This window comes from Gadus chalcogrammus, chromosome 4, assembly GCF_026213295.1.
Source record: "Gadus chalcogrammus isolate NIFS_2021 chromosome 4, NIFS_Gcha_1.0, whole genome shotgun sequence".
Lineage (NCBI taxonomy): Eukaryota > Metazoa > Chordata > Actinopteri > Gadiformes > Gadidae > Gadus > Gadus chalcogrammus.
Genome location: NC_079415.1, coordinates 15,157,951 through 15,184,575, shown reverse-complemented (window position 1 = coordinate 15,184,575; position 26,625 = coordinate 15,157,951). Strand labels below are relative to the sequence as shown.

The 26,625-nt window shown below is 45.1% G+C and overlaps 1 protein-coding gene across 1 annotated transcript in view; it reads right to left on the bottom strand.

Annotated features, from left to right (window-relative positions):
* LOC130380606 (netrin receptor UNC5D-like) overlaps positions 1 to 26,625 on the bottom strand; it is a 169,252-nt gene that overhangs the window by 38,040 nt on the left and 104,587 nt on the right. Inside the window, exons 3-8 of the mRNA XM_056587850.1 lie at positions 22,766 to 22,909; positions 20,924 to 21,027; positions 11,244 to 11,418; positions 10,708 to 10,875; positions 6,409 to 6,573; positions 5,909 to 5,941 (exon numbers count right to left, since the gene is read on the bottom strand). Coding sequence (XP_056443825.1) covers positions 5,909 to 5,941; positions 6,409 to 6,573; positions 10,708 to 10,875; positions 11,244 to 11,418; positions 20,924 to 21,027; positions 22,766 to 22,909 — 789 coding nt within the window. The remainder of the gene's footprint in view (positions 1 to 5,908; positions 5,942 to 6,408; positions 6,574 to 10,707; positions 10,876 to 11,243; positions 11,419 to 20,923; positions 21,028 to 22,765; positions 22,910 to 26,625) is intronic.

Here is a 26,625-nt window from a genome sequence, read left to right as displayed (position 1 = left end):
AGGAACATCGCCAAACTCCGCCAATCACTCACCCTGGCTGATGCAGAGAAGCTCGTCCATGCCTTTGTCTCCTCCAGGTTGGACTACTGCAATGCACTCCTCATTGGGATCCCTGGCAAGAGCATCCAGAGGCTCCAATACATTCAAAACAGTGCTGCCAGGGTCCTGATGAGGGTGCGCAAGCATGACCACATCACCCCCATCCTGAAATCACTGCACTGGCTCCCTGTCTCACTCAGAATTGAGTACAAGGTCTCCCTCCTCACCCACCAGTGCCTTCACGGACTTGCCCCCCTCTACCTTCAGGAACTCCTCACCCCCCCGACAAACTCACGTACACTCCGTTCAGGATCCACTCACACCCTCCAAACCCGACATACGAAGCTGTGCACCATGGGTGATCGGGCCTTTTCTGCTGCTGCCCCTAGACTATGGAACGCCCTCCCTGACCACCTGAGGGCTCCACAGACTACAGCTCTTTTTAAACGGAACCTCAAAACCCATCTCTTTAAAAGAGCATTTAGCTAAACTTTCTTTGAGGTTCCCCCCTTTTTAATAGTTTAGTTAGTTTTGGTATTTTTTTCTCTGAAGCACTTTGAGATTCTTGAATATAAAGTGCATTATAAATAAAATGTATTATTATTATTATTATGTGTCCCCTCTCAAGGTTTCCCTCCTCACTTCGATGCCCGAGGCCATCAGGCAAGACCGGGGGTAGGGTGTGAGAGGAGAGTCGTCTCATCTTCTTTCAATACGGCCGCGTGGGCAGCCCTTTGTGACTTTAGTTGTGATTATGAAAAAAAAACGGACATTACTTTGAAAGATCATGCGACTACTTGATGGCCGAGTTTAATTATTAAGGCCAAGAGAATACGGGAGACTGCATAGAAATTACAACAATTGCATGTTAGACACACCAGATGGCAGGAGAGCGTGATAGCACGTCCGCAATCACGTTCTCTTTGCTCCCGATATGCTTAATGTGCAGATTGTATGGCTGGAGGAAATACTTCAGCACATCAATCTCTGGTTCGGGTTTTGAAGCGAGTGAAGGAATTTGCGAGACAAGTCTGACCGCAGGTAGCGCCGTCCTCATCCGTTGCTACCACCACCAGATTGGGAACAGCGCTCAAAACAGTTTGCACAGATGGCAACACAACTTTTTCACAGTCTTGGTTAAAGTAGGGCTTAAGCAGATCTAAGTGACACAGTTGTATCCGTCTTTTCTTATCTGGCGTGGCCACTACACAATTGTCATTTTTCTCTTGGTTTCACTGTATCACTTTATGCAGCCCGATTATGGAAATGAATTGGGACAGCGCTTTAACGATCGGCTTTACCTTGATTGAATGCAGAGCATACGCTGCAGGGTAACGTTTTTTTTGGCACATCACTGTCAGCAGATAAACACAATCCGATTTCAAACGAGGCAGAGGTCCGACAAAGTCAATCACAAGATGATCAAAAGGTTTAGACGTAGGAGTTATCGGTCGAAGAGGCACAGGCTTAATCACCTGGTTCGGCTTACCAGTTAATTGACAAATGTGACAAGCGATGTCTCGTTTAACTGAAGGCCAATAAAATTAGCGCAGGATTCTGTCAAACGTCTTTTCTTTTCACATATGACCGGATGTACGCCAACAGACGCTTCACCTTGGACAAAGACGGAGTCTATACACCCTATGCAGAGGCACAGACAAAACATTTAGGTTAATTCAATGCACTAAAACAGACTGGCCAGAGTCGGAAGCAGGCGAGAACGGCAAAACTGATTGCAACATAAATAAGTCGACCAAACCAGTATCTGAGTATCTTAATCTGCCCTTTTCTCCATCAACACCTAGGGCCCTATTTTAACGGTCTGAAACGCAAGTGGGAAGCGCAAAGCGCAAGTAGCTTTGTGGGCGGTTCTACGGCGCTATCGCTATTTTACAGGCGGATAAATGACACTTGCGTCGCGGCGCAAGTGTCAAAAGGGTTGGTCTGAAGCAGCCTAGTTACCCGTAGGTGTGGTTTGGGCGTAACGTCCAACAAACCAATGAGAGTGCCAGCTCCCAAGAGCCATGAGCGCATTTGAATCGGACGAGTTGATATTTTGACAGCGCGTCTGCAGTCTCCGATGAGGCAGATGCACATGAATTTCATGAGTTTATTGCCAAATAATATGGCCTAATTCACACATGGAATAAGGGGTTTTCTTCCACAACTTCAGAAATACTGAGTCCTCAAATAAATTTCGGCAAAGAAAACGTATATGATATAACATATGATATGCGGTAACTGTGGTTATATTTAATGATATACGCAATACATTATAAACATTGTTTCTTATCAGTATTGTATGCTATCCTAATATGCATGTGTCCCCGCGGTAATAGACATTGCCATTGATTGTATTGTGCGTTACGTGTTTAGTTTGCGTGTGTTTAAACAGAGCACACACGCGCGCCCGCATTCATTCATTCTTTTTAACACTCACTCGCGGTAAAACAATGTTTTTCACTATCAAATACTCATTAATCCTAAAAGTTATGGGCATGTAGGCCTACACGATGTCTCTGTCAAGAAAATATGTGTTTGCTGTACGGTGTTTGCAGATGCATTGATTTAAAAGTACAACTTATTACCGCTGCATCAGCTGTTCTTTCCCAAATAATTTACCAAGAATGTGCGGCTAGGTACATGGGAGAAGCAAAGTGTATGCGCGCGCCCTTAAAATAGCATCTGAATAACGCGCCACTGACTTTAAACCAGGTATTTCCTGGTCAGTAGCGCAATGGTATTCAGAAACGGCAAAATACAGTTTGCGCCAGAACACGCCTCCTCCTTCCGCCGAACCGCCCCTTGGGGCGCATGATCAATCCCTAATTTACCGGCGAGTGGCGGTGGTGGGAAAAGAACGCTCTGCGCCAGTTGTAAACTAGCAACGACACATGCACCAGTGACTAAGTCACTTGCGCCGGATGCAAGATAGGGCCCCTAGTGGCAAAGAGACATCTGAAATTAAGGGAGAAAAAATTGCTTTGAGGTCGGGCTCAATCACTTTAATTGGCTGACTAGAGAGAGATATGGCCAAAGCAGAGCCTTCTGCTGCGTCATTCTTTGAAAATTGACGTAAATTCGCCTTATATTTTTGTTCATTGCCTCACATTGCAATTTTGTATGCCCTACACCTAGGCAAAAGTTTCACGTTGCATTAGGAGCTATTTTATTTTGAGTGCGCTCAGCACGAAATACTGATTCACCAGAAGCAGTGGGCGCAGAAAACATAGTTTCTTGCATATTCGTCGGCAAAAATTGCTGCTTCAGACAGTGTAGTAACATGGTATTCCGTTCATCACATCCCTATCTCCTCGGGGAGACAATTCTTGAATTGCTCAACCAAAAAGAGACAACTTGACATACGAGTCAACTTCCGACACCGAACACCAGTGTTTCAACTGAATAGACAATTCAGTCTGCGAACACCACATAAGTCTGACCAAAACCTTTGCGCAGTCCACAAAACTTTTCACGGTAAGCTTATGGCACCAGTTCATACGCTTTTAACAGATCTTTTTTCAAGCACAAATAAGAACGACTCTTGGGCACCTCAAGTGCTGCGTAAGCTTGTGCCACACGGCCACTCAAAACTCACTGGAGCATTAAACAGCGAGTCGCATCAGGCCAATCATGCAGATCAGCCAAACGCTCAAATAAAGTGAAAAAATGTATCTACATTAGACTCTTCAAACTTTGCAGAGGTAGACAATGACACTGCATAATGTCTTGCAAGTAACGCAAGCTTTTCCTTGGTAAATGCCTCGAAAGCATCCACTGTGGGAGTGGCCACAAAATTGGCTAGGACAGATTGTTGCGCATCGATCAGCTAGTCCTAAAATAAACTAAATGGGAACACGCAACACTTAATCCAACCCATGTAACAAGACAACACAGAGATCCTCCTTCTGACTGCGTCCGAGAGCCAGGGATTAGCAAAAATAATCTGCCCAGCAATACCGCTGGAGTTCCAGCCATCCCGATATATGTTGATTCAGCTTTCCTTCCACGTGGTGACCAACAGCCCAGACGCAGTCGCTGGAACCTAGGCACAAATGCCGGAGCGTACTAACTGGGGAAAACGTTGCTCTGAAATTGTTATCTTGTCACACGAACAGAAACAGTCCGCCAACAAGCAAACAAAACAACAATGCATCCGAAACAAATCCCAACGTTAGAAAGTTGGTAGGATACTGACCAGCTATCGGAGAACACTATTGATAAGACCTACCATGCCCGACTATTACATTTAACGCTATAAAGCTACCTTTTAACAACCAATATCACACACCTCTTGCCCTCCACAAAAAGAAGAATGATCTCGGCTCAGTTACTATGTAACCAACGTAAACAACCACTCAAGTTACTCACTTTACGCGTCCATTCATTCATAAAAGTAGTATGGCTATAGTTTGACAAGCCCCCACATTGTTATAGCCTAGGGTAACCAGACAATGAAGGAGGACGGAGGCGTGATTCTATTTAACAATAATCAAGATTTATTTCATAACCCATGATGAAAGGGATCAAACAACAAGAGTTGAAGCGTGGCAAGCAGGTGGAGGTGCCAAAAAAGGAAGGGCTGGACTGCTGGAGCCGGGCGCACCATATAGGCCACCAACAACGCGACCCGCCCCTCTTCATCAGTCCTAATTGGGAGACAGGGACTACAGTCCTAATTGGGGGATAGGACAATCATAGACAAGGCCTTGCGGCCGTCACAAGAGGTGACACCCTTTGAACTTGGCCATGTTCACCATCATGATGACCTGTGGGTCGCAAATAATACTTACATAAAACTAATCTCAACTTTATTTTCAAAGTGATGCAATTAAAAGAATGGATCATTCGATACTTTGCCTGAAACCCTGTTTAAATTTTGCGTCACAATTATGCATGCAATTATGTATTAGATCACAATGCATTTAAATTAGGATTTTCCGCATAGTTGAGCATTTTCACATACATATCATTATGCACCATGATGAATAATGATGATCATAATGTAGATCAGAAGTAGGAATTACAATCACACATAAAAAATGCATAACCTTTGACTTTATATGACTTCATGGAACCAACAGAGCATTTTTTAGGGCCAGAAACGGCTCGGATGAACTGCCGGATAATGAGAAACATAGTTTTTATACAGCATTCAAATTAAACATTGTAGCTTGATGAAACTCATCATAGGATTAAGCATGGTTCAAACGGAGGCGATTTGAAACCGATATTAATAATCGCTGCAAGCTTTATGGAAAGCGCTGAAACAATGAAGAGGGCAGCTCCACGTAAAGACAAGCAGAGGGCCTCGCTCCACCGACGGATGTTAGAACGGGATTGAAATGGTCCGTGTACCGGCTGCATATCAGTGTTACTGACAATCGCGTCTCCTTCAGCGCTCCATTTGATACGCTGTGTGGGGAAGATGTCCATGCACGGTACATACATACGGTACACACACACATAACGGTTGTGCGTGGCTCAATAACATCAGCACTGCCAGGGGCTACGGTTCCCACCGCTACTGGGCTGATCAATGCTAGGAACATATGACCACAGGTTATTTTATGTAGCTTTTTTTAAATATATTTGTCTGAATTGTATCAGTTGCTGTACCGCTTTACACTCTCAGTGGATATGAGGATGGTCTCATGTACCCTAATCCTACCATTGAGAACCCTAACCCTGGAGAACCCTAACCCTGGATAACCCTCATCCTGGAAAACCCTTATCCTACGACGAAGAACCCTCACCCCAGAGAACTCTCACCTATGTCTCTCACCCTGGAGAACGCTCTCCCTGAAGAACCCTTCCCCTCACCCTGGAGATCCCTTACCGTGCAGAACCCTCTACCTGGATAACCTACCTTGTGGCTTGATGTCATGAAGCAGATTTCCATCTGCAATGACAAGGACACAATAAAACGTTGGTTTAACCTCATTCTGAAAGCTTTTGCATGTGTGTGTGTGTGTGTGCTCATTTATTAGAATTTGTGTATTTGTGTGTGTTATTATCAATGCGTCCTTGTGTGTGGGTATTTATATGCGTTTGTTTTGGGGTGTGTGTGTGAGTGTGTATTTGTATGTGTGTGTGTGTGTGTGTTTGTGTGAGTGTGTCTGTGCCTGTGTGAGTATGTGTGTATTTATATGAGCGTTTGGGTGTGCGTGTTTATGCAAGTGTCTATAAAGCATAGCCTAGCACTGGTTGCAACAAAGCCAGACGCTCCCCCTGCTCCCTCCTGGAGGACCACTGAGTCCATAAAGGAGGGTAAGATGGCGTCTCCGTCCTGAAGACGTTTAGCCCCAACGGCCCCTAGAGGCCCAGCGCTCTGGCCCCAGGGCCTCAGAGACGTCCGGCCCCACTCACTCTGTATGCAGAGGCCCCCGGTGCAGTTGTCGCCCCCCAGCCCGGGACCGTCGCAGGGCCGGCCCCCGTGCCGCGGCTCGGGCTCGGCGCAGTCCCGGCTCCGCTGGCGGCCGCAGTCCACGCCGCACGCCGTCCACAGGCTCCACGGGCCCCAGCCGCCGTCCACTGCAACACACAGGGAGACGTGAGAGGGGAGAGGTCCATACACACACCAAGGAGGTACATACATACATAGATACTCTTACATGCATCCATGTATGTACGTACATTGAGTCAACCCTAGTGTGTGTTTGGTTTAGCGGAGGCTTCAAGGAGTGCTTGCTGTTTGTCTTTTGCACATATGAAGTTCATATTTTAAACATTTGGTGGCAGTGTAATGGCTGGTTTATGTAATATATTCATTAATTTCAAGGCAGCAACACAAATTTTTATTAAATCTAGTAAATGTAAAGCCTTCCTGGGGTAAACCATCTGTGTCTAAAAATGTAAAAGAATGGCAAGAGAACAAATAGCTGTAATTAAAAAGTAAATGTATAATTCATTCAACAGCTGACAAGCGACTTAATAATTGACTATAAGGCATTTGGCTTATATAAAACTTCCCAGGAGTTATTCAGCGTACAAAATCATTCAAAAACTAACGAACGGCTTGTACATGCGTGCAGTCAATCAACCTACTGTGTGACATTTCTTTACTGGCAATTACTGGCCATTTCGTCATGTGACAGCAAATCATTGTAATCTTGACAACCGTAGCTCTGAATTTCTCCAGGCAGATAACTGATCATGAGATGGATGGAGAGCGAGACAGAGAGACGGAGACAGACAGAAAGAGAGACAGAGAGAGAGTGAGAAAGAGACAGAGACAGAGACAGAGAGAGAGAGAGAGAGAGAGAGAGAGAGAGAGAGAGAGAGATTATGACACGCAGAAAAAGAGAGAGGGAGAGAGAGGGAGAGAGAGACGAGAGGGAAAGTATAGAGACTGAATTTTCAGAATTACCAGAGGTAGGTTCGTCGTTTTGGGATTGGTTAGAGGAAAATAGTTGGATATGATTACTAGTGAGAGGAGTCAGTGGGAGAGCGAGGCTCCAGTGGTTAGGCCGGTCTGTGCTCTGTCTGTAGCGGAAATTAGGGTTGGGCCACAGCGAACCCTGACGCCTGACTAGTGGCAGCAAACTGCAGGCAAGCGAGCCGTTGGTCCTTTGTGTGTGGTGAGGGATAAAGTGGTTCCAGGAAAAAATCCTCCAATACTGCCTAGTATTGGCACTAAAAATACCTCAGATACTGGTCTGTGTGCCGATCCGATACCATCACGTGACAATTAACTACACAGGCAATGAACATCACAAACACCCACGCTGTTATGCTCGATAGCGTTCGTTAACGGTTGGAGGCGGGAAGTCATGAGTTGCAAACGCGTGATCTCCGACCTACGTGCCTTCAACCCACTTAGTCAGAAAAACTTTGATGCTAAAGCTAAACGATGCTCACTATAATTTGAAATTAGAAATATAAATTATCTAGTTTATTTTTCAGTCACACTAGATAATTAAAGAAAGATATATGTAGAATTCATTCTCTGTGCATATATTTACATAACATTTTTGTGCTATGCTAGATGCTGTATGTAGTTGTTCCTGTTTGTACAAAGGGTTTAACCTGAGGCAGGCCATACAACAAGGATAGCAATCATTTCACATCAATACTGGGTTAGTAGTATACAGCTGATATATATCCCACCCCCCCCCAAAAAAAAGTTCAGGTAGGAAAAATTGTATCGTAACATCTCTAGCAAGGTACCATGACTTGTCAAAATAGAAAGATCACAGACACGGAAGAGTAAGAAGAAGAAGACGTTGGAGAATCCAAAAATTTAAAACCATTTGTGGAGGGTAATCTTTTGTTTTTTGCCAATTACTCAGATCTGATGGGCTGAGGATATTGCTATTTGGAGCAAAAACAAAGACTGGGAAGAATTGTGAGTCAAGGAATATAAGCCAATGGATATCCATGGAAACAAGCATTTGGAACTTCAAAATCAAAATATTACCATGACCACCACTAATACTAATTTATTCATAAATGCATATATTCATTGATTGACTCCATTAATTCAACTGTATTAACTTTATTGAATTATGGTTGAATGTGTGTTAAAAATATATATTTATGTGAAAATATGGGATAATATCAAAATATGAATATATTTATAGTTTGCGTTGTGAAAGACTAATAAGATGAGTCCCTTATAAACGTACTTAATGATGTACACGTGCACATAAATGCACACATCTATATTATACATTGATGTTATATATTATGTACAAATTTACATTAATTGACTAGATTACAGGTTCTTCCGTCTTCAAAATGAATGGAGGGGCAATAAACTGTCCGACATCACAATAGAGTGGCATCTATCTGCTTAAACATAACCCTAGTAAGGATTAGCTGCTCCCAAATTGAAGGAATTTTTCATGGCTGTGTGGCTTCCAACAAGACTGGGAACGTTTCACACAAGACGACCAAAATCCAAAGCTTGGAACGGCTCCACTTCTGGTAGTGATAGGGTGGGTGCCATCTCCTGGGTGGTGGATTCGGGGTCTCATTCATTCATTCATTCATTCATTCATTGAGAGAGAGAGAGAGAGAGAGAGAGAGAGAGAGAGAGAGAGAGAGAGAGAGAGAGAGAGAGAGAGAGAGAGAGAGAGAGAGAGAGAGAGAGAGAGAGAGAGAGAGAGAGAGAGAGATGAAAAGGGCAGAGAAAGGGAAGAGACGTAAAGGGCGAACGGCGAAGGGCCAACTTGAGTGAGAAGGAGAGTCGAGTTAGCCAACATGAGAGAGAGTCAGAGAGAGAGGGAGAGAGAAAGGGGGAGAGAGAGAGAGAGCACAAACGTCCACAGCTTTCCTACAAAAGCAGCTGGACCAAGCCTAAATTAGAAGCAACCTCTCTTTGTGCAGCTTCCTGTGGTACTGTAGTCCGCCCGGCCAGCTTTTCTTTCAACCCCCCGACCAGAAAAAAAGCTGATGCTGTTACTTCCCCTCTCCCTCTCACTGGCGAAGGTCTGTGCACAATGTTACACAATCCTGCTGACTTTGAACACAAAGTCACTTTGATTGTGTCATGTTTCATCAAGCCTTCTCTCCACCTTGACATCTCCATAAAGAATCCAGTCCTCTTTCTGTTTGTTAATCTAAATGCTAATTTTTCTGTTGTGCGAAAAGAAGGAAGGAAGGAAGGAACTAAAGCTAAAGAAAGAAAGAAGAAAAAATAAATACATTCAGGAGTGGAAACAGAATCCCTCTCAAAAAGAGAGAGAGAGAGCTGGTGGTTGTTGGTTTGAGAGAAAGCAGGATGACTAGTAGCCCCTTTCTCTGCGTCTCCCGTTGTAGTTTCTTATGCACAAGCCAACTGATAACAAATTTTGGGCTATCAGTCTGGAAACACACACTTAGAAAGTGCAGATTACGTTGAGGTTTAGATATCTGGCTCTCCTCCTCAGCACTTTCACAACTTTAAGCTCTTCTCTCTCTCTTCTTCTCTCCCCTCATGACTCTGCATCCTCATCCACCCCCCATTCGTCCGAGAGCCTACCGAGTGAGAGTCCTTATCCATGGTCACATGACCTATGGGGGGGTGAAAACATACCTCACTCCTACCAATGAACAACCGCTCTGCTGACTCAGTAATTCTTCGCAGGTGGGAAGAAAAAACTAAAAGCCCTTTGTTTGGTTTCACTGTGAAAAGCAGTTCTGTGATTCAGTATTCACAGGGGCTCGATTCCCCAGCTTTTCTTCTTGTCTTTGGCGTTGGGTTCCACTAAGGTTGTGACGATGTCGGATCTTTTGGCATGTGTGTAGTTTAAAGTCTTTTGCCGTTTAATAAATATTAGTAACATTTGGTAGTTCTTATTGAAGCTGCTCTTGGTAAGAACCAAAAAACCAACATCCCTACCTTTCTCCACCAGTGGGAACTGAAGCATTTCATGAATCTGTGAATGAAAGGCAAGATTGCTCCTAAAAACCAATCAGGGGAGATATACACTGATTGGCCAGAAATTAGCCGGGAGTCAGGCGCAGTCAGCTCCTACATATTCTCACATTGAATTCACTCTCTAATAGCTGACGGATGGCGATGCCATTTCTAAAACATTTCACTCAAACATTAGCAGGTACATTTGAACTACAGAATCTTGTGGTGTTACACAAATTTTCCACACTTCTTCTGCAGTATTATTAGCTTTATAAGACAGGATGGGTGGTTGAGCTCACCTGGAGAGTGTGTGTGGTGGGGCTCACCTGGACAGATTGGGTTGCAGGTGCTCTTCTGTACCGACATGCCCTCGCAGAAGGCCCCCCCGTTGAGCGGCGCCGGGTTGGTGCAGGTGCGCGAGCGCTTCTGCAAGCCCCGCCCACAGCGCACGTTACATAGCGACCAGTCGGACCAGAGAGACCAGCCGCCGTTCACTGGGAACACAAAAACAAATGGATTAATGCTATGATGAAGATACTTATATTTAATAGAGACTTAATTTCATCATATTTAAAGGTGAAACATTATAGAGTGTTATCATCCGTTACAACCTGTTCAATGCAGATCTTTCAAAACGGCTTGTACGGCTAATCACACTCACACCTGGTGGTATAATATGTCACCTGTTAAAGAGATGTATTAACTGCCTTTTGCATTTGTGTCGTGGCTTTTGAATTTGGGTTGTTGCTTTCCCCTTTTCCTTTAATGTGCTTGTGTTTATCGAATGTTGTAACTGTTTTTGATGTGCAGTTGATGCACCAACATGAAGCCAACATCAGCCCCCTCTGCTAACCTAGCTCACCGTAAACGACCACTGCGGCGTTGGCACTGCGCCGCGTGGCCACGATGTTGCTCGCCTGGCAGGTGTAGTTGCCCGAGTCGGACAGGCGGGCCTCGGAGATGATGAGGTTGTGGTCGGCTCTCGAGCCGACCTTAGTGTCCATGTTCAGCGGTTCGTCGTTCTTCAGCCAGGATACCTGCAGACAGCGGAGACGGGGTGGAGGGAGAACGCTGTTAAAGCTGCGGTCGGTGATATTTGAGGGTTTATCAGAAAGAGAGAGCAGAACGGAGCAGAAGAGAGCAAGAGATGGAAACAAAAAACCTAAATAAAGCCCCCATCCCTCACCATTTGAAAGTCTTTGTTCACCTGTGATGGAACTTCACACTCTGTGTATGCCCATGTGATTGACATGGATTCCCTTAACCAAGTGGGGAAGAGAAGCCCTGATTTGTTAGAAATTAACCGGGGTGGACTGTAGCTAAAGTTGTCAGATACAGAGGCAGGAGCAGTCAACAAGGAGCGATATTCTCAGGGTACATTTCTCCAGCTAATAGCTGATGGATGACTATGGCATTTCTAACAAATTAAACTCAAATTATAGCTTTTAAATCTTCCCTGCAGCACCTTTTAAAAGGATGAAAGTCAGTCAGAAATGTGTTTTGTTTTGTTCTTGTGGCAGTATAGACCGCCCCAATGAAACTGGAAGGCCTGAGTTTGTGCTTCTCTTCAGCTCACGGGCACGTTAGCGAGCGGCTAATGTGAACGCTCATGGGTAGATTTCTATTGTTTTTCAAAAAGCACCAGATGTCAAAGGTCAGCCCTGTTGCGTAGCAACAATAGGGCATCTTGTTATATTAAATTTTAAGTACGCTGCATACTTTTCAGGAGTAACAGCACATATGCATGGGGTTGTTGACTTTTAGGGCATCTTGTTATATTAAATTTTAAGTATGCTGCATACTTTTCAGGAGTAACAGCACATATGCATGGGGTTGTTGACTTTTCTTGGCTGGCTCAACTTGGATGTTTTTGTGAAAAGGAAAAGCATCGCCCTGAATTAGTAATAAAGATTGATTCTGCGGTCCGAACCAATAATGGGCTCGTCTCCCTTTGAAGTCTACATCAGCCAGGATCAATGTCGACTTCCAGCAACGCAAATTAGAAAATACTTAAAAAGGAGGTGAGGATTTGAGGCTGTTTTATCAGTTCACTGGCGTTGTCGGTGATAGGGAGAACATTTTTACGCAGGCTTTGTTCTTGGGACTTTTGACTGGTGGGCCTGAGTCTGTCTCCTGTTTTGTTATGGAGAAATAGTAGCGAGGAAAACTCAATCCCACGAGTGGATGAAGCTTTCATAAGGGGATTTTAAATCTGTATTTCTACAGTGGCCGGTCCCCACAGTGTTTACAACTGTTTAATACTGCTGGCCGGGTTTGTGTTCACCAATTACACGCTCACAGATCCCCGCCTTCATCCACATGATAGGCCGAAAAAGAAAATATGATTCGAAGGTAGTGAAACGCCTGGTTCAGCCGGCTTTGAGCTTGTCTCCGTCAGACTCTAGGAGGGAAACTAAAGTCTGTTTTGTGAGCCTAAGTACAAAGTAAGACTAATTTCTGAACGCATAAAACATTGTGGGGATAAATTCCTTCAAAATGTAAATGTTAAATTGACATTTGTCTTTTAGAGGCCAGACAGAAGCCGGCGGTAATCTGTCTGAAGCAACCGAACCGTGGGCATTAGGAGGGCTGGGCGCGGGTCAGATCTCCTTCCATTACTAATCAGCAGCGGCTCTAGTGAGTGAATGTAATTAGGAATTACAAACGGAGGAACGCTCCGCGGGCCGCTGCTCCGCTTGCCTGACTGGCTCTGTATATTGCTATTAGTGCGTTGTTGGCCTGAGCCTTTCATTGAGGAGTCTGACTTTGGGCTCCAGGGGGAGGGGCCTGTTGATTTATGACAGATTGTGTGTGTGTGTGTGTGTGTGTGTGTGTGTGTTCTGTGTGTGTTCCGCGCGTGTGTGTGTGTTTCGTTATCTTTGTGTATGTGTGTGTGCTCCCTATGTATGCATTTGTGTTTCTTTACATTTGTGTGTGTGTGTTGGTGTGCGGTTGTGGGTTCTGTGTGTGTTACTTGTGGTTGTGTGTGTATGCTTCGTGATCTGTGTGTGTTCTTTGTGTACATGAGTTTGTATGCGTCCTCCCTGTCTGGTTTGTGTGTGTGTTCTGTGTGTGTGTGTGTGTGTTCCGTGTGTGTGTGTGTGTGTGTGTGTGTGTGCGTGCTGGGGACTGTGTATTTTCCTAGGGAATATAACAGCAGCCAACACTCTCCAGAATTGCTTTGCTCTTTCGCAGCACCCCGATAGAAAATTTGAGCTGTGAAATCAATAAACAGGGGGCGCTTCTGTTTTCTTCTTCTGATGGGCCAACAAGTCTTTCATCAGGCCTTTAATTTCCTTCTTCTTCCCAGTCATTGATAGTCGTGCGGGCGGGCGGCCTCCTTGCAGTTCCCTCTCTCCCTCCCCAGCCACCGTTTATTTATAACCTCCATTCGCACATTCAAACTCCCCCCCCCTTCTCCTCCCCTCTCTGCCGGATGCTGTGGGAGCTGTCGTGTATCTAAATGTCATCGCGGACATCAAGAAAATATCCATATTGACTCCTCTGATCGTTTCTCACTACTTTGTTCCCGCCCCCTCCGCCCCTCACTGTACTGAGACAAATTACGTTTATATGGGAGAGCAACGATTACAACGTCAAACACTACATGGAGCTGATGTATTTCAACAAGACATTGGTATTGGAATGCGTCCCCCGGGTCTCTGACATCAGGTACGTGTTCGGAGAGGATAAACAACACAAGGGGAGACGGTACAAATCTTGTTTGCACTGTTTTGCAGCTAAATCTTTGATTTGATAGATATTTACAGTTAAGCAGTATTTTTCTCATATGGAAACAGTTATGGGGATACATTAAAACAACATAATCTTTTTCTGACATCACTCTCGAAGCTACCCACTACACGCTCAAACAGCTCCACTGATCCAATTAAAATGTTATTTGTGATTATTCATTGAGTCCCAGTGATTTGTGTATCGACGTACCCATCACTACCAAACGCTAGCTTATCTGGGCGAGGCGAACATGTATGTGTACCAATCCTAGTTTATTGTGACAACCTACCTTGTGCAAGCTAATGGTTAACTTTGGGATACACAGAAGTGTTTGCCTTTGAGACGGTGAATACAGTAGGAAATGATTTAGTCGGTGGGAAGATACATGATTGTAATAATTAGATGAAGCAATCAATGTAATTAGTAACTAGCTCCTTTCCAAAATAATCACTGGGAGAAACATCCTCCCTATGCGTATTTAAACGTCTGACACGCCTTTGAGGAGCTACATGTGTTTTGTCTATCCAAACAAACCTCGCTCTGCAACTCTTAATTTCTATATAATAACAGGAAGCTCAGTACCTTCGCCAATTGTTAGAATCCAGTAAGGAGACCGAGACCTCATTACTTTAATGAACCACGGGTTTGAGCCACAAAGTCATTCGACTTACAAGCCTGTTTTTATCCAGAGTTAATATGGCCTGCACACAGAGGCACTGACCTATATTCAATATTGAACACACACAGATGAGTCCCGGTGCACGACACCAGACAGGAAAATGCATTGTTTAAGAAGCAAGGAATCGCTTCAAAGCCATTCAGTCCTTCAGTAAAAAAACAGATTTGTTGTTTAACTGCTATTAGGACGGAGGTATAAAATATAATCCACCTCGTAGAAACGCAAAGATTGCGTCCCCCTGCAATCACAAGATGAAACAGGCACTCCAAACATTCTTCCTACCTCATAAACTTCAGGATTGGATTTACAAGATTACCATTTTGATTATTATTGATCGTCGGGGGAAGTTAAAGTCTGCTATCGAGTATGAAACATTATTATTTCTCACTGAAGAGCCGATACCCCTATAAAGGGTTACTAACTAAATCAATCTAACCAATTAGTGATAAAAGCAATATATATGCTGCACGCACAAACACACAAGTACACATGCGTACACAAAAACAACCACAGACACACACACACGACCCCACACACACAACCCAATACACACAAATACACACAACCAAAAACACACACAGACACATGAAGACACACAACCACACACACAGACGCACACACACACACACACACACAAACACACACACACACTTGTGTAAGGGTCCTCGTCCATGGTACCTGTCAAAATGCTTCAAGCTAAATGACACTGTATACGATATTTTGTAAACACAAGAAAAAAAAAGCGGATCCATCAAGTGTCATGTGGGCAATGAGGCCTCCCGCTGACACATAGTCGATTGATCATATGAGTAATCTAAGAGCAGGTGTCCTCTTTCATAATATCAGAGACGGGGTGCATTCAGCGTGGGGGGAGGGGCATGTCTTTCATATCCATGCTTCACCCATGATTAAAGATATCCCGGAGCTCCCCGTTGGACTCGTTTGCACCCTCACCAACTCATCACGTCGGTTAGACACTTCAAAAGACACCCTGGCTCCGTCCAAAACACACACTACTTCCTGTGATTCAGTGTTTACCATGGCTGTTTGGGGGCGTGGGGAGTGCCTTTTACCACAGTATTCTAATCTCTCTTCGAATCCATCGAGAACCAACTGTTCCTGCAAGCTTTCGATGCTCGTCTTTGGGTTCCAGTTCTGCCGTGGTGACATTGTGAGGAGCTGCGGAGACACTGAGAGTCACTTCCACTGACGTCCAGCTGGTTAACCCAACGTGCCAGAGAGGCGTCGCCCAGCTGTCCTCCATCTCACCCTCCTCCAGCGTTCAACGACCCTCCGGCTGATCTCTGCTGCGCTGTCACAAGCCTTTCTCTCGTGGATTGGATCCATTTTTTTATACACTATGTATTTTGTGATTTTTTTGGATCGCATTGATAAAGTCTAACCTCATGGGAGCTCGTAATGCTTCACAATGGATGCCCTCACAGTCACCCGCTCACATTAACCACACACAGAGTTGCACATAGACGGAGGTTTCGACCGTGATTTGAACCAGCAACCGTCCCACTGCTAGGCGAGTCATCCACGCTAAAAGGCAACACCTCCCACACGCTTTAGAGCCTGTTTAATCCTCTTCTGCGTCTCCTCCCTCCATTTGAGTGCTACTAAGGCTAGGCTTGATATTCTTTCTACTTGTTTATTTGAGTTTTTCTTTTACTTTTGTGTTTAGTACACTCTGGAATCCAAAGCGAATTTTCGAGGCATTTTGGGTTTCAGCATCTTGCCTGCTGGTCAAGGGCAGTGCAAACTTAAGGGTTCAAACCCAGGGTCTTTCCGGCCCTCAATTACTATTCATTGTTCTTTAAAACGTCCTCTTCAAAGGCCCCCTATTTTACCGCCAGGTGTGAGTGTGATTAGCCATAACAGACCATTACTCACTCGTGATGTCAATAAGGCACAGGAAAAGGCAGATTTTCGAATGGCTTGTAATGGCTAATCACACTCACACCTGTTGTTACAAAAGGGGCCCTCTTACCCTTTTTTAACCATATTGACACATTTAGATAATTTATATAGTGATTGCCTCATTATAATTAATGTATTATTTATTTTGTAGCAATATTTATTCTTTGACGTATTTATTTATTTAACATTGACTAAAATGGCTTTCCATACAATGAAACACATATGACGTCAAATATATAACAAAATGCTATGATAAACCCCATACTATCGTGACCCATGAGCAATCTGTTTGAAAAACATTTGAGGGGTGTAGTCCCTGCAGAATGTGAGACCCCCCTCAAAGGCAGCCTGATAAGGGGCCTCAAAGCAGCCTGAGGCCGACGGAGGAATAGAAGATCTTAATTGGTACACTTCTTACACTTCAGATAGCAGCGAGGGTTAATGAGCCGGCCACACACACAACACACACAGGCCATTCTCATGTCTGTGACGTTTGTAGCGTGATGATGACACAGCCTTCCTTGAGAGTCTTTCTAGTGACAGTTTTACTAGTAAGTAGGGATGTACCTTCCTCTTCTAAAGCAATTTGATACACACCTCGATTACAGCGGCACCGATACGACACACGAGGAACGGTGCTTTGGTTGAATGGATTTAATGCGACTGGGTTTGATGAGCGGAATAATCGATGGGATTTTGATGCGATTCTATACACAATTATACTTGTCCCACACGTACCTCTTCAAAAGGGATCTAAAAATGATCACCAAAATCAGTGGCTTTGTATATTTTGTTTGAATAAATAAAGATAATAATATTACAGTGTGTTGCTGGGCAACAGCAGTCTTAGGGGTTCTGGTTCTGGATCGGTTCAAACGGTGGAGAGCTTGACCTGCTGACCTCTATTTCCCGCCCTTCTTTGTCCAACTACAGGTGGGCGCTAAAACACAACAATAAACAGAATCATTCCCTTGCAAAATAATATTTTTTCTGGATTCCAGAATCGTGGTTCCCCACATTCTGTTGTGTCCGAAATAAGCCAAACCTATTGTTGAATACGAGGTGGCGTATATTTTAAATCTGTACGAAACGTGGTGAACTTAACTTTAATGCGAATATATTGTCGTTTCTTAACAGCCTGGTGTTTGTAGCTTCACCGTGGACAAACAGGCGAGGGCTTTGGCCTCCCCAAAAAAAAAATTCTGATAATGACCTATGTTACTGGTGGAGGAAAAATAACCATAACACACCAATGACTGGTGTGGGCCCAAAGCCGCTGCCGCCATTTTTGGAATGAAGTTGGAAGTGGACAGAAGGTAATTAACATACGGTGGTGGAGATAGGGTTTTCTTTGTGCCCGTACGCCATTAAGTTGTCAATCAAACCTGGGAGGGTTTCCTTAGGTCAATTTCATAGCGCACGAAAACAGCACCCCGTCCAGAACCTGCTCTGCCTTCTGGAAACCTACAGACAAAACCACCCACACACACAACACACACACAACACACACACACACAACACACACCACACACACACAACACACACACACACACAACAACAACACACACACACACAACACAACACACACACACAAACTCCACCCCCATGATGTCGATGATTTTCGAAATTCAATCCACAATCCAAGCCAATCTGAATGGACATCAATGGGCACCTCTCTAACCAATTCAGGATGGGTCCAATCTTCTCTGTGTTCCTTGGGGTGATAATCCCATCCCCCCCACCTGTCTGAGGAAATGTTTGTGTTCATTGCATAATAATAACATCTGAAGTGCTTTCGGTGACCTTTGGGATGAATGGACGAATGATGAATCCATTTAGGTTGCAGAACCCTAGGGCTGGTAATGAGGGTTTTAAATGATAAGGACACTTATGATGTTTGTTTGTTTGTTTGCTCGTCTTTTAGTGGGTGGTCATAGAGGAGAGCTCATTTTTTGACTCATTTGATTTTAGAAAGTAAGGGTTAGGGTACGTATACCAAGCCCACAACGGAGTTGAAGTCATTCTCTCTTTACTAAAGCCACTTGAAATCATCTATAATATACGATAGGATAGTAATATATTTGCTCATATCTGTAAAGGGGAGAACCCAGAGGGCGAGACAGAGAGAGCTTTATTTATAAGCACCTTGAGACTCTCCGTGGTGCTGCTCCTCCAACTACTTAACTGAATCATCACGGATCCCGGGGTCTATAGTTTTACTCCGCTGCCATAAAAGATGCATTCAGTCGAAGAGATTCCACCATATTTGGGTCTTTGTGCAAATTAAATTCCTCCAAAATGCAGACTTCAGCTGTTCTGAGGCGATACATTATCCCCAACCCCGTCTGACAGACGTTGGGATTATTACCCCTAGCAATATCATGACTGGTAACTCCTTTGTCTCCAGATTCATTAGCATAAAAATCATCCAGTTAGTATTAACAACCCCCCACACACACACAGACCGAGCCACAAACACCCATAACCCCTATAAGTAGGTTGGCAGCATCATATATTTTGGCTTGGATAAACTCTCCTCTCCGTGACCAGGCTCTATCCCTGTTTCCCTGCAGTTTGATGTGGTTTCCCTTGAGAACAACAGCAGGTACTGTAGCGAAATTACAGAATGTGTGGGCCATAAAAAAATAAAAGGTGCTTCTGGCCAAAATAAATAAATAATAGTTGAAAACTAACATTTGGGAGAAAAGCTAACAAAATTAGAATATGTAAATGTGGTTTATTTGACCGCTGTGGCGTTGTGTTGAGTATTTAAACAAATGATCACAATGCTACAACAGATGCAAGTCGAAATCTACTGTGTCGTGGGCTCAAACATAGTTTAGCAAATAAACTAATCGATGGCTGCAACAGATGCCAGAACCTGAAAGGAAAACACTAAACCTGTCTCTGAATGTAGAGGACTCTGAATGACTCACACGACCATGGTGTCATTTAGCAGACACAATACATGTCAACTGTAGTTCAGGGTTTGGTGTCTCGCACAAGGGCGATTAAGGGTAGGTTGCCGACATCAAAGCCAGAACCCTTCAGCTGGGAGCGAAACAGCCACACCAACGGTTCCCAAATGTTTTTTTGCCCGTGACCCCACTTCTAGCTCTGGAAATGTTTGCGACCTCAACTTCAACTTTTATGAACACAGATGTTTTTTACAGCCAAAAAAACAATTATAACATCTACGTCCTTGTAGAGTCCATCGCATCGCTCCACCATACACTAAGTGATTAGAGGCAGTTTGCTCCTGGCTAGGAGTCAACAGGCAGCTATTTCTTATAATCAGGGCGTCTATGAGATTAATAAAGTTTGCTAAAATGGATCATCAAACATCCAAAGCTTACGTCTGCCAGCCCACGGAACCCCATGTGCCTCTCCGAGTAGCGTCCCGACCCCAAGGTTGGGAGCCGCTGCCCTACACCATCCCGCCACAAAACATTGCATCCTCCTTGTTCTCCGTAAAGATTCCTGCTTTTCCTCTCCCCACCGTCCCAGAGATGCCTGATACACTCCCACAGTAACCACGTCTCAGACACCCTCAAACCAGTGTGGGAGGAGGGTTAGGGAAGGTACAACCACAAGCCCAGATGCAAATATTATCCTGGGCAATACCCAGAGAAGGGACATATTTGTTGTTGCATTATTTACTGAAAACATGTCTTTGTTAGCCTGAGTTTCTTTGAATGATGCATGAGGTGTTGCACTATTGAGTGGTTGGGAAGGGGGGGGGGTGCACACCAATACTCCATTTGTGCGTTTTTAATCTTTCATTACACACACAAACCAAAAGGTAGCAGTCTGATACATCTTTAAGAAGGCGTCCGGAGACAGATGGAGAGGCGGCTATATGGAGGAGCTTAGCGTGGAGCATTTTAATATTCTCTTTTTGTTTCATAATCCCCACAGCTATCAATACCATTATTCTTTTCAGAGAAGAGAGAGAGAGAGAAAGAGAGAGAGAGAGAGAGAGAGCGAGAGAGAGAGAGCGAGAGAGAGAGAGAGAGAGAGCGAGAGAGAGAGAGAGAGAGAGAGAGAGAGAGAGAGAGAGAGAGAGAGAGAGAGAGAGAGAGAGAGAGAGAGAGAGAGAGAGAGAGAGAGAGAGAGAGAGAAATAATAATAAAACCCAGTCGAGATGCTATTTAGGGTGTGGGGGGGCGTTGGGGGAGGGAGGGGGGGAAGGGGAGGGGCCGTACCTCGGCCAATGGCACGCCCTCTGGGGGCCGGCAGTGCAGCACGATCATGCCCTTAAGAGGCACCTCGGTGCCCTGGGGGTCCTGCTCAAAGTTCTTCCTCAGGTCTGGAAGGAAACAGCAGAGCAGAGCGAGTCAGGGGACACAACTTATCAGGACACACACACACAAACAGACAGACACACGCACGCACGCATGCACGCACGCACACACACACACACACACACTTTATGATGAATGTGCAACATAGACAAAGCTTTAAACACACACACTAACACACACACAAACACCATTAAAAACATATACAGCATAAACACAATAGTCAGCAATTCAAACTAACCCAGACAAAACTTTATTCACACACACACACACTGTACTTATACAGACCAACTTTAAAACAAAAAAGTTTCCAAACTGACATATGCGTGACCCCCTCACACACACACACACACACACACACACACACACACACACACACACACACACACACACACACACACACACACACACACACACACACACACACCAACCCGGTCTCACGAAAATACGTGACACTGTCACGTTATTTAATCTATTGAAACGTGATCAGGGACACGTATTTTCAAATGTTTCGTGTCAAAAAGCACAAATTTCAAACCCATGTATTTCAATTGGAAGTATTTGTCGTGTCACTAAGCACGACTTCCAAATTAAGGTTCTGTCCGGGAGCGTTCTCCCTAATGTCCCTTAAGGAGCTCCGTACAGAACATTTATTGTTAAAAATTGTTTGTGATAACTAACAATATGACAGCTTTTGGCCACCCGTTTCTACTTAAACTTGTCTGTGAACAATATGACAGCTTTAGGCCACCTGTTTCTACTTTCACCTTTGATTCCGAGAAATTGTGACAATTCACAGATACATTAAATGCAGGTGCGCTGCTCTGTATGCAAACCGCAAAGGAAAAAAGGGTAGCTGCTTCATCTGTTCTTTTTAGAATTGTATGTCTTGATGTTTTGAGCTAGCCATAGATCTATTGTCTTGTTTTTGGCTATGTGAATGGAAGTCCGCGTCGATGCCTCGCAAGTCCAGTGTCGCGAGCGGACGTTGCCATGACATCTAGAAATCATACCGTATTTAATGGGTATCATTAATATTGATGTATAGGGGTTGATTATAACTCGTGAATAATATTGTTTATACCACAGTCTGGGGGAATACTCGTATTCAGATTGACTGCAGGATGTGTATTAACTCCTGATATAGGCCTACAGACACCTGCTAAGTAGTTCCAGTCAGTGTTTAGATTCTCTGCCCGAGCCCGAGCCCGACCCGACCCGACCCGACCCGCGGGCCGGGTCGGGCCGATATTTCCCACCACTATCCTCGGGCCGGGCCTTTGATCGAGCGTTTTTATTTGTATTTCATCATTGGTTTATAGGCCTAATCTGAGGAGAATTAAAAAAAATGTTGGGTTGAAATCGGGCTCGGGCTCATAATTACAGTAAATCTGTCGAAAGTGAAAGTAGAAACGGGTGGCCTAAAGCTGTCATATTGTTCACAGACAAGTTTAAGTAGAAACGGGTGGCCAAAAGCTGTCATATTGTTAGTTATCACAGACAATTTCTAACAATAAATGTTCTGTACGGAGCTCCTTAAGGGACATTAGGGAGAACTCTCCCGGACAGAACCCTAGTTTGGAAGTCGAAATTTTGTGCTTTTTGACATGAAAATTTTGAAAAAACGTGTCCCTGATCACGTTTCAATCGATTAAATAACGTGACAGTGTCACGTATTTTCGTGAGACCGGGTTGCAATGCACACACACACACACACACACACACACACACAGCTCCCACACTGACATGCAATGCGGACGCTGGCCTTGCGGCTCTTGGACGTCCCCAGGTGGCTCCAGGCGACACACAGACACCAGTAGTCCTCGGGCCCGTGGAAGTCCTCCACCTGCTGCCGCGACACGTTAATCAGGACCTCGCGGAACTTCATCCCTGGATGGAGAAGGAAGGAGACTGTGGTGACTGACAGGTGGGAGGCGGGACAGAGCCCGGCCGGAAGACAATGACCGAAAGGGCACGGAGTCGCGCCTCGTTGTTCTGTGACGAGATGTGTTCCACCGCAGAACGTATTCTCGACCATCGCGAGAGACTGGAGCTGTGTGTCCTCATTGATGAAACAGCCGTTACCTGTGTTAACGACTCAATATCTCCAGCTGTGTTTTCGTTGTTCGAGCTCCACAGTTTCTGTCGCTCGTTATTGCTTACGTTTGTTTCTGTACGTTTCTGACCCATTTTATTCAGTCCATGGATTTAATGGCGCTTACAAATTCTCGACGATAGACTCCTCTTACTGGAGCCATCAACGGAGGAAAAAGAATGGAGGCTCTTATTACACTTATCTTACGCTAAACACTTATTATGGGTCCTTTCATGAAGCAGGACAGGGCTAGCAGCAGCTCTGGGGAAAAGGTCCATGTGAGATATCTTCACTAGTTTAGTCTCCTACACGACTTCTGCCTGTGGCTCCATGACCGGACACTACAGGTAGAACTAAGGGTTTCAACCCCAAACCATTACGCTGGGAGTCAATCACCCTAATCTTTAGTAAATCCTGTGCCCCATGTTATGTTCTATTACATAAACTGAGACCCAATCCATTCATCCAAGCCATACTTCCTCAACCAATCACCTCATGGGTCACATCTTTTTCGGAAGTAACCAATGGACGGTCAGCATTTCTACTTCTAGCCATCCAATTTCCGTAATGATTAAAACACATCCCTCCTACAGTTTGTCCACTTAAAACAGTTTAACTTGGAAACGGGTCAAATTAAAGAAACAAGATACGCTCTAAATATCGTTTCATCTGCCCCCGACTCATTAGCATAAAAATCCCAGGAATATGAGAATGCTAATCGCACGGCGCAGCCATTAGGCTAATTGTTTTTCTCTCCAGAAACACGCGATACACTTGACTCGACTAGTTTCATATGAAAAGACCTAACTCATTCGATCACGTTTTGAGATTATTCTGTATATTGTCACCCCCCCCTCTTAAAATGGTACAGCGAGCCAGTGACTGGTTGTGAGGTCAGAACAGAATAAGCCTTTCAACATATGGCTGACCTAGAAGTGTGTTGGGACTTTTAGGGGGAGTGGGCCCTGTCCCTCGCTCTGGGATGACAAACACTGAGTTATGAATGTACCAATAGCTTTATGTTCTACATGAATATATGAAGGCTAGAGGTCACAGGAAATAATATGCCATCTGTTAGTCTTGTGTGTGTGTGTGTGTGTGTGTGTGTGTGTGTGTGTGTGTGTGTGTGTGTGTGTGTGTGTGTGTGTGTGCGTGTGTGCGTGTGTGCGTGCGTGCGTGCGTGCGTGCGTGCGTGCGTGCGTGCGTGCGTGCGTGCGTGCGTGCGTGCGTGCGTGCGTGCGTGCGTGCGTGCGTGCGTGCGTGCGTGAAAGACAGGCAGAAGTTCCTCCTCTGACCAACGTTTTCCTAGGTGAAGGGCAGGTTGAACATGCCAATCAAAGAGGAAGAGGGGGACAAAAACAAGCTGTGTGACCTTCACAAATCCTGTCACTCAGTGCAAAAAAAAGAAAAAATATTCAATTCAACACAAAAAAGAGAGTAAACAACAGGACGAAGGTCGCTGGCTTAGAAGAAGCATCCTCCACCCTTAACTCTCCACCTGGCTCTCTCGCCTCTGCTCTTCACTCCATCTCCAACACTCCCACTCCAGGAGGAAAAGGGAGCTTTTTGTGTGTGCAAAGAGATACAATAATGCCCTGGTTCTCCTTGATCGCCCGCATAGTACCTTGCCTCTGCCCTTTCGCTCCCTCACTCACCATTATTTTCCACCTCTCCGTCTTTCTTCCTTTCTCTGGCTCTCTACTTATTGCTCCACCTTCCTTGAACTTGGCTCCCTATTTCTGTCTCTTTCTCTCTCTTCCTCGATTATTTTCTTCACCACTCTCTTACTCAATCCATCCAATGTCTCTCTTCCTCCCTCTCCTAGCCCCCCCTTCCCCTCAAACTCACTCCACCATTATCTCTCCCCCCCCCCCCCCTCTTCCACTTACTCCACTCCCAATCTCTCTCTCGCTGATTCTTCCACTAAATCCACTCTGAGTACGGCTGCCTGTGTTCCGCACTTCAAGCCATCCTCCGCCCAGCAGCCGCCCCAGGTACACCATGGAGCGCCCCAGGTACACCATGGGGCGCCCCAGGTACACCATGGAGCGCCCCAGTTACACCTGTTGTGTCTCTCTTTGTTTACAAGAATCATACTATCGAAACCCCCGGAGCCCCTCCCACTAAAGCCAAACAGCCGGCCGAGCTAGGCTAGGTAGCCTCACGGAGCTGCGCAGCTAGTGACAGTGACAGTTGACAGAAGTTCTCAATGTGTCCGTCTGTCTCTCTGGGAGGGGGCGCAAACTGACACACTGACACTTTAATATTCTGTATGCAACTGTATGTTGCATACAGAAAATCCAATGTTAAGAACATTTCACACATACACACACAGACACAGACACAGACACACACACACACACACACACACACACACACACACACACACACACACACACACACACACACACACACAGGCTCCCCATCTCCTCCGGTCCACTCTGGGCTGGGGGTGGGGGATTACTCTGGGAGTGTTGGATGTAATCGAAGCGCCCAGCGGTAGACTCCCACGAGCCACGATTCCTCTCTCCTCAACTCCTTCTCCTCTGTTGCCTTATCTTTCCTCTACCCCCCGTTCAGCCCTCCTTCCCATTCAATCTCCCCATCAAAAGACTCTGCAGGAGCCCCCCCCCCCCTCACACCCCTCCCACCCAGCCAGCCTCCTCCCCACCTCTTCCTCCTATCTCTACATCCCAGTATCAGCTTTTCGGTTGTTTCGGTTTCCCCCCCCCCCCCCCCGGCCTTTACGTGCCTCCTCCACCTGCCTCTCCTCTCTTATCTCGCCCGGCGCGGCGGTGGTGTTGAGCCTACAACACTCCATCCCAACACTCACTCTCATTGCGGTGCCCTGAAACAAGGACTCTTACCCAGAATATCTTCCTGTTGGCTTGTGAGATCTCACTGCTAAACTCGTGACTCTAATGTTGTTTGTCGGCTTCGTCGTTTACTTTGTACATTTGGAATAAGTGCTTTGATAAACTGCACTTCAAGGCTTGGACGGGCTATTTTTGCAGCTCTTGTCAACTTGATTCCTGCAAACTTGAGTCCCCGTGGACGGTCTAGGCTTTGGTCCAAAGTGTGTGTGTGTGTGTGTGTGTGTGTGTGTGTGTGTGTGTGTGTGTGTGTGTGTGTGTGTGTGTGTGTGTGTGTGTGTGTGTGTGTGTGTGTGTGTGTGTGTGTCTGTGTGTCTGTGTGTGTGGCAAGCCAGTCAGCTGTCATCAAAAGGCTTCCCAATTGGACAAGGATGAGGAAATATAATCGACAGTATTGTATTTGGAAAACACCTCCACATTGACCTTTTGATCATACAGTTCCAAACTCACACGACATTTGGAGAGTTTGTTTTGATACTATAATCCTTTTTAAATAGTCCCAAGTATTGAAATCATGAAAGTGCCTGGTAACACAGTACAGGTTTCAATGGGCTTTATTTTATTCATGTTATCTCTGTTATGAAAAACATTGAAACATTGCCGGGCACCATAGGTCCTTCAAATTGAGAAATATCTGA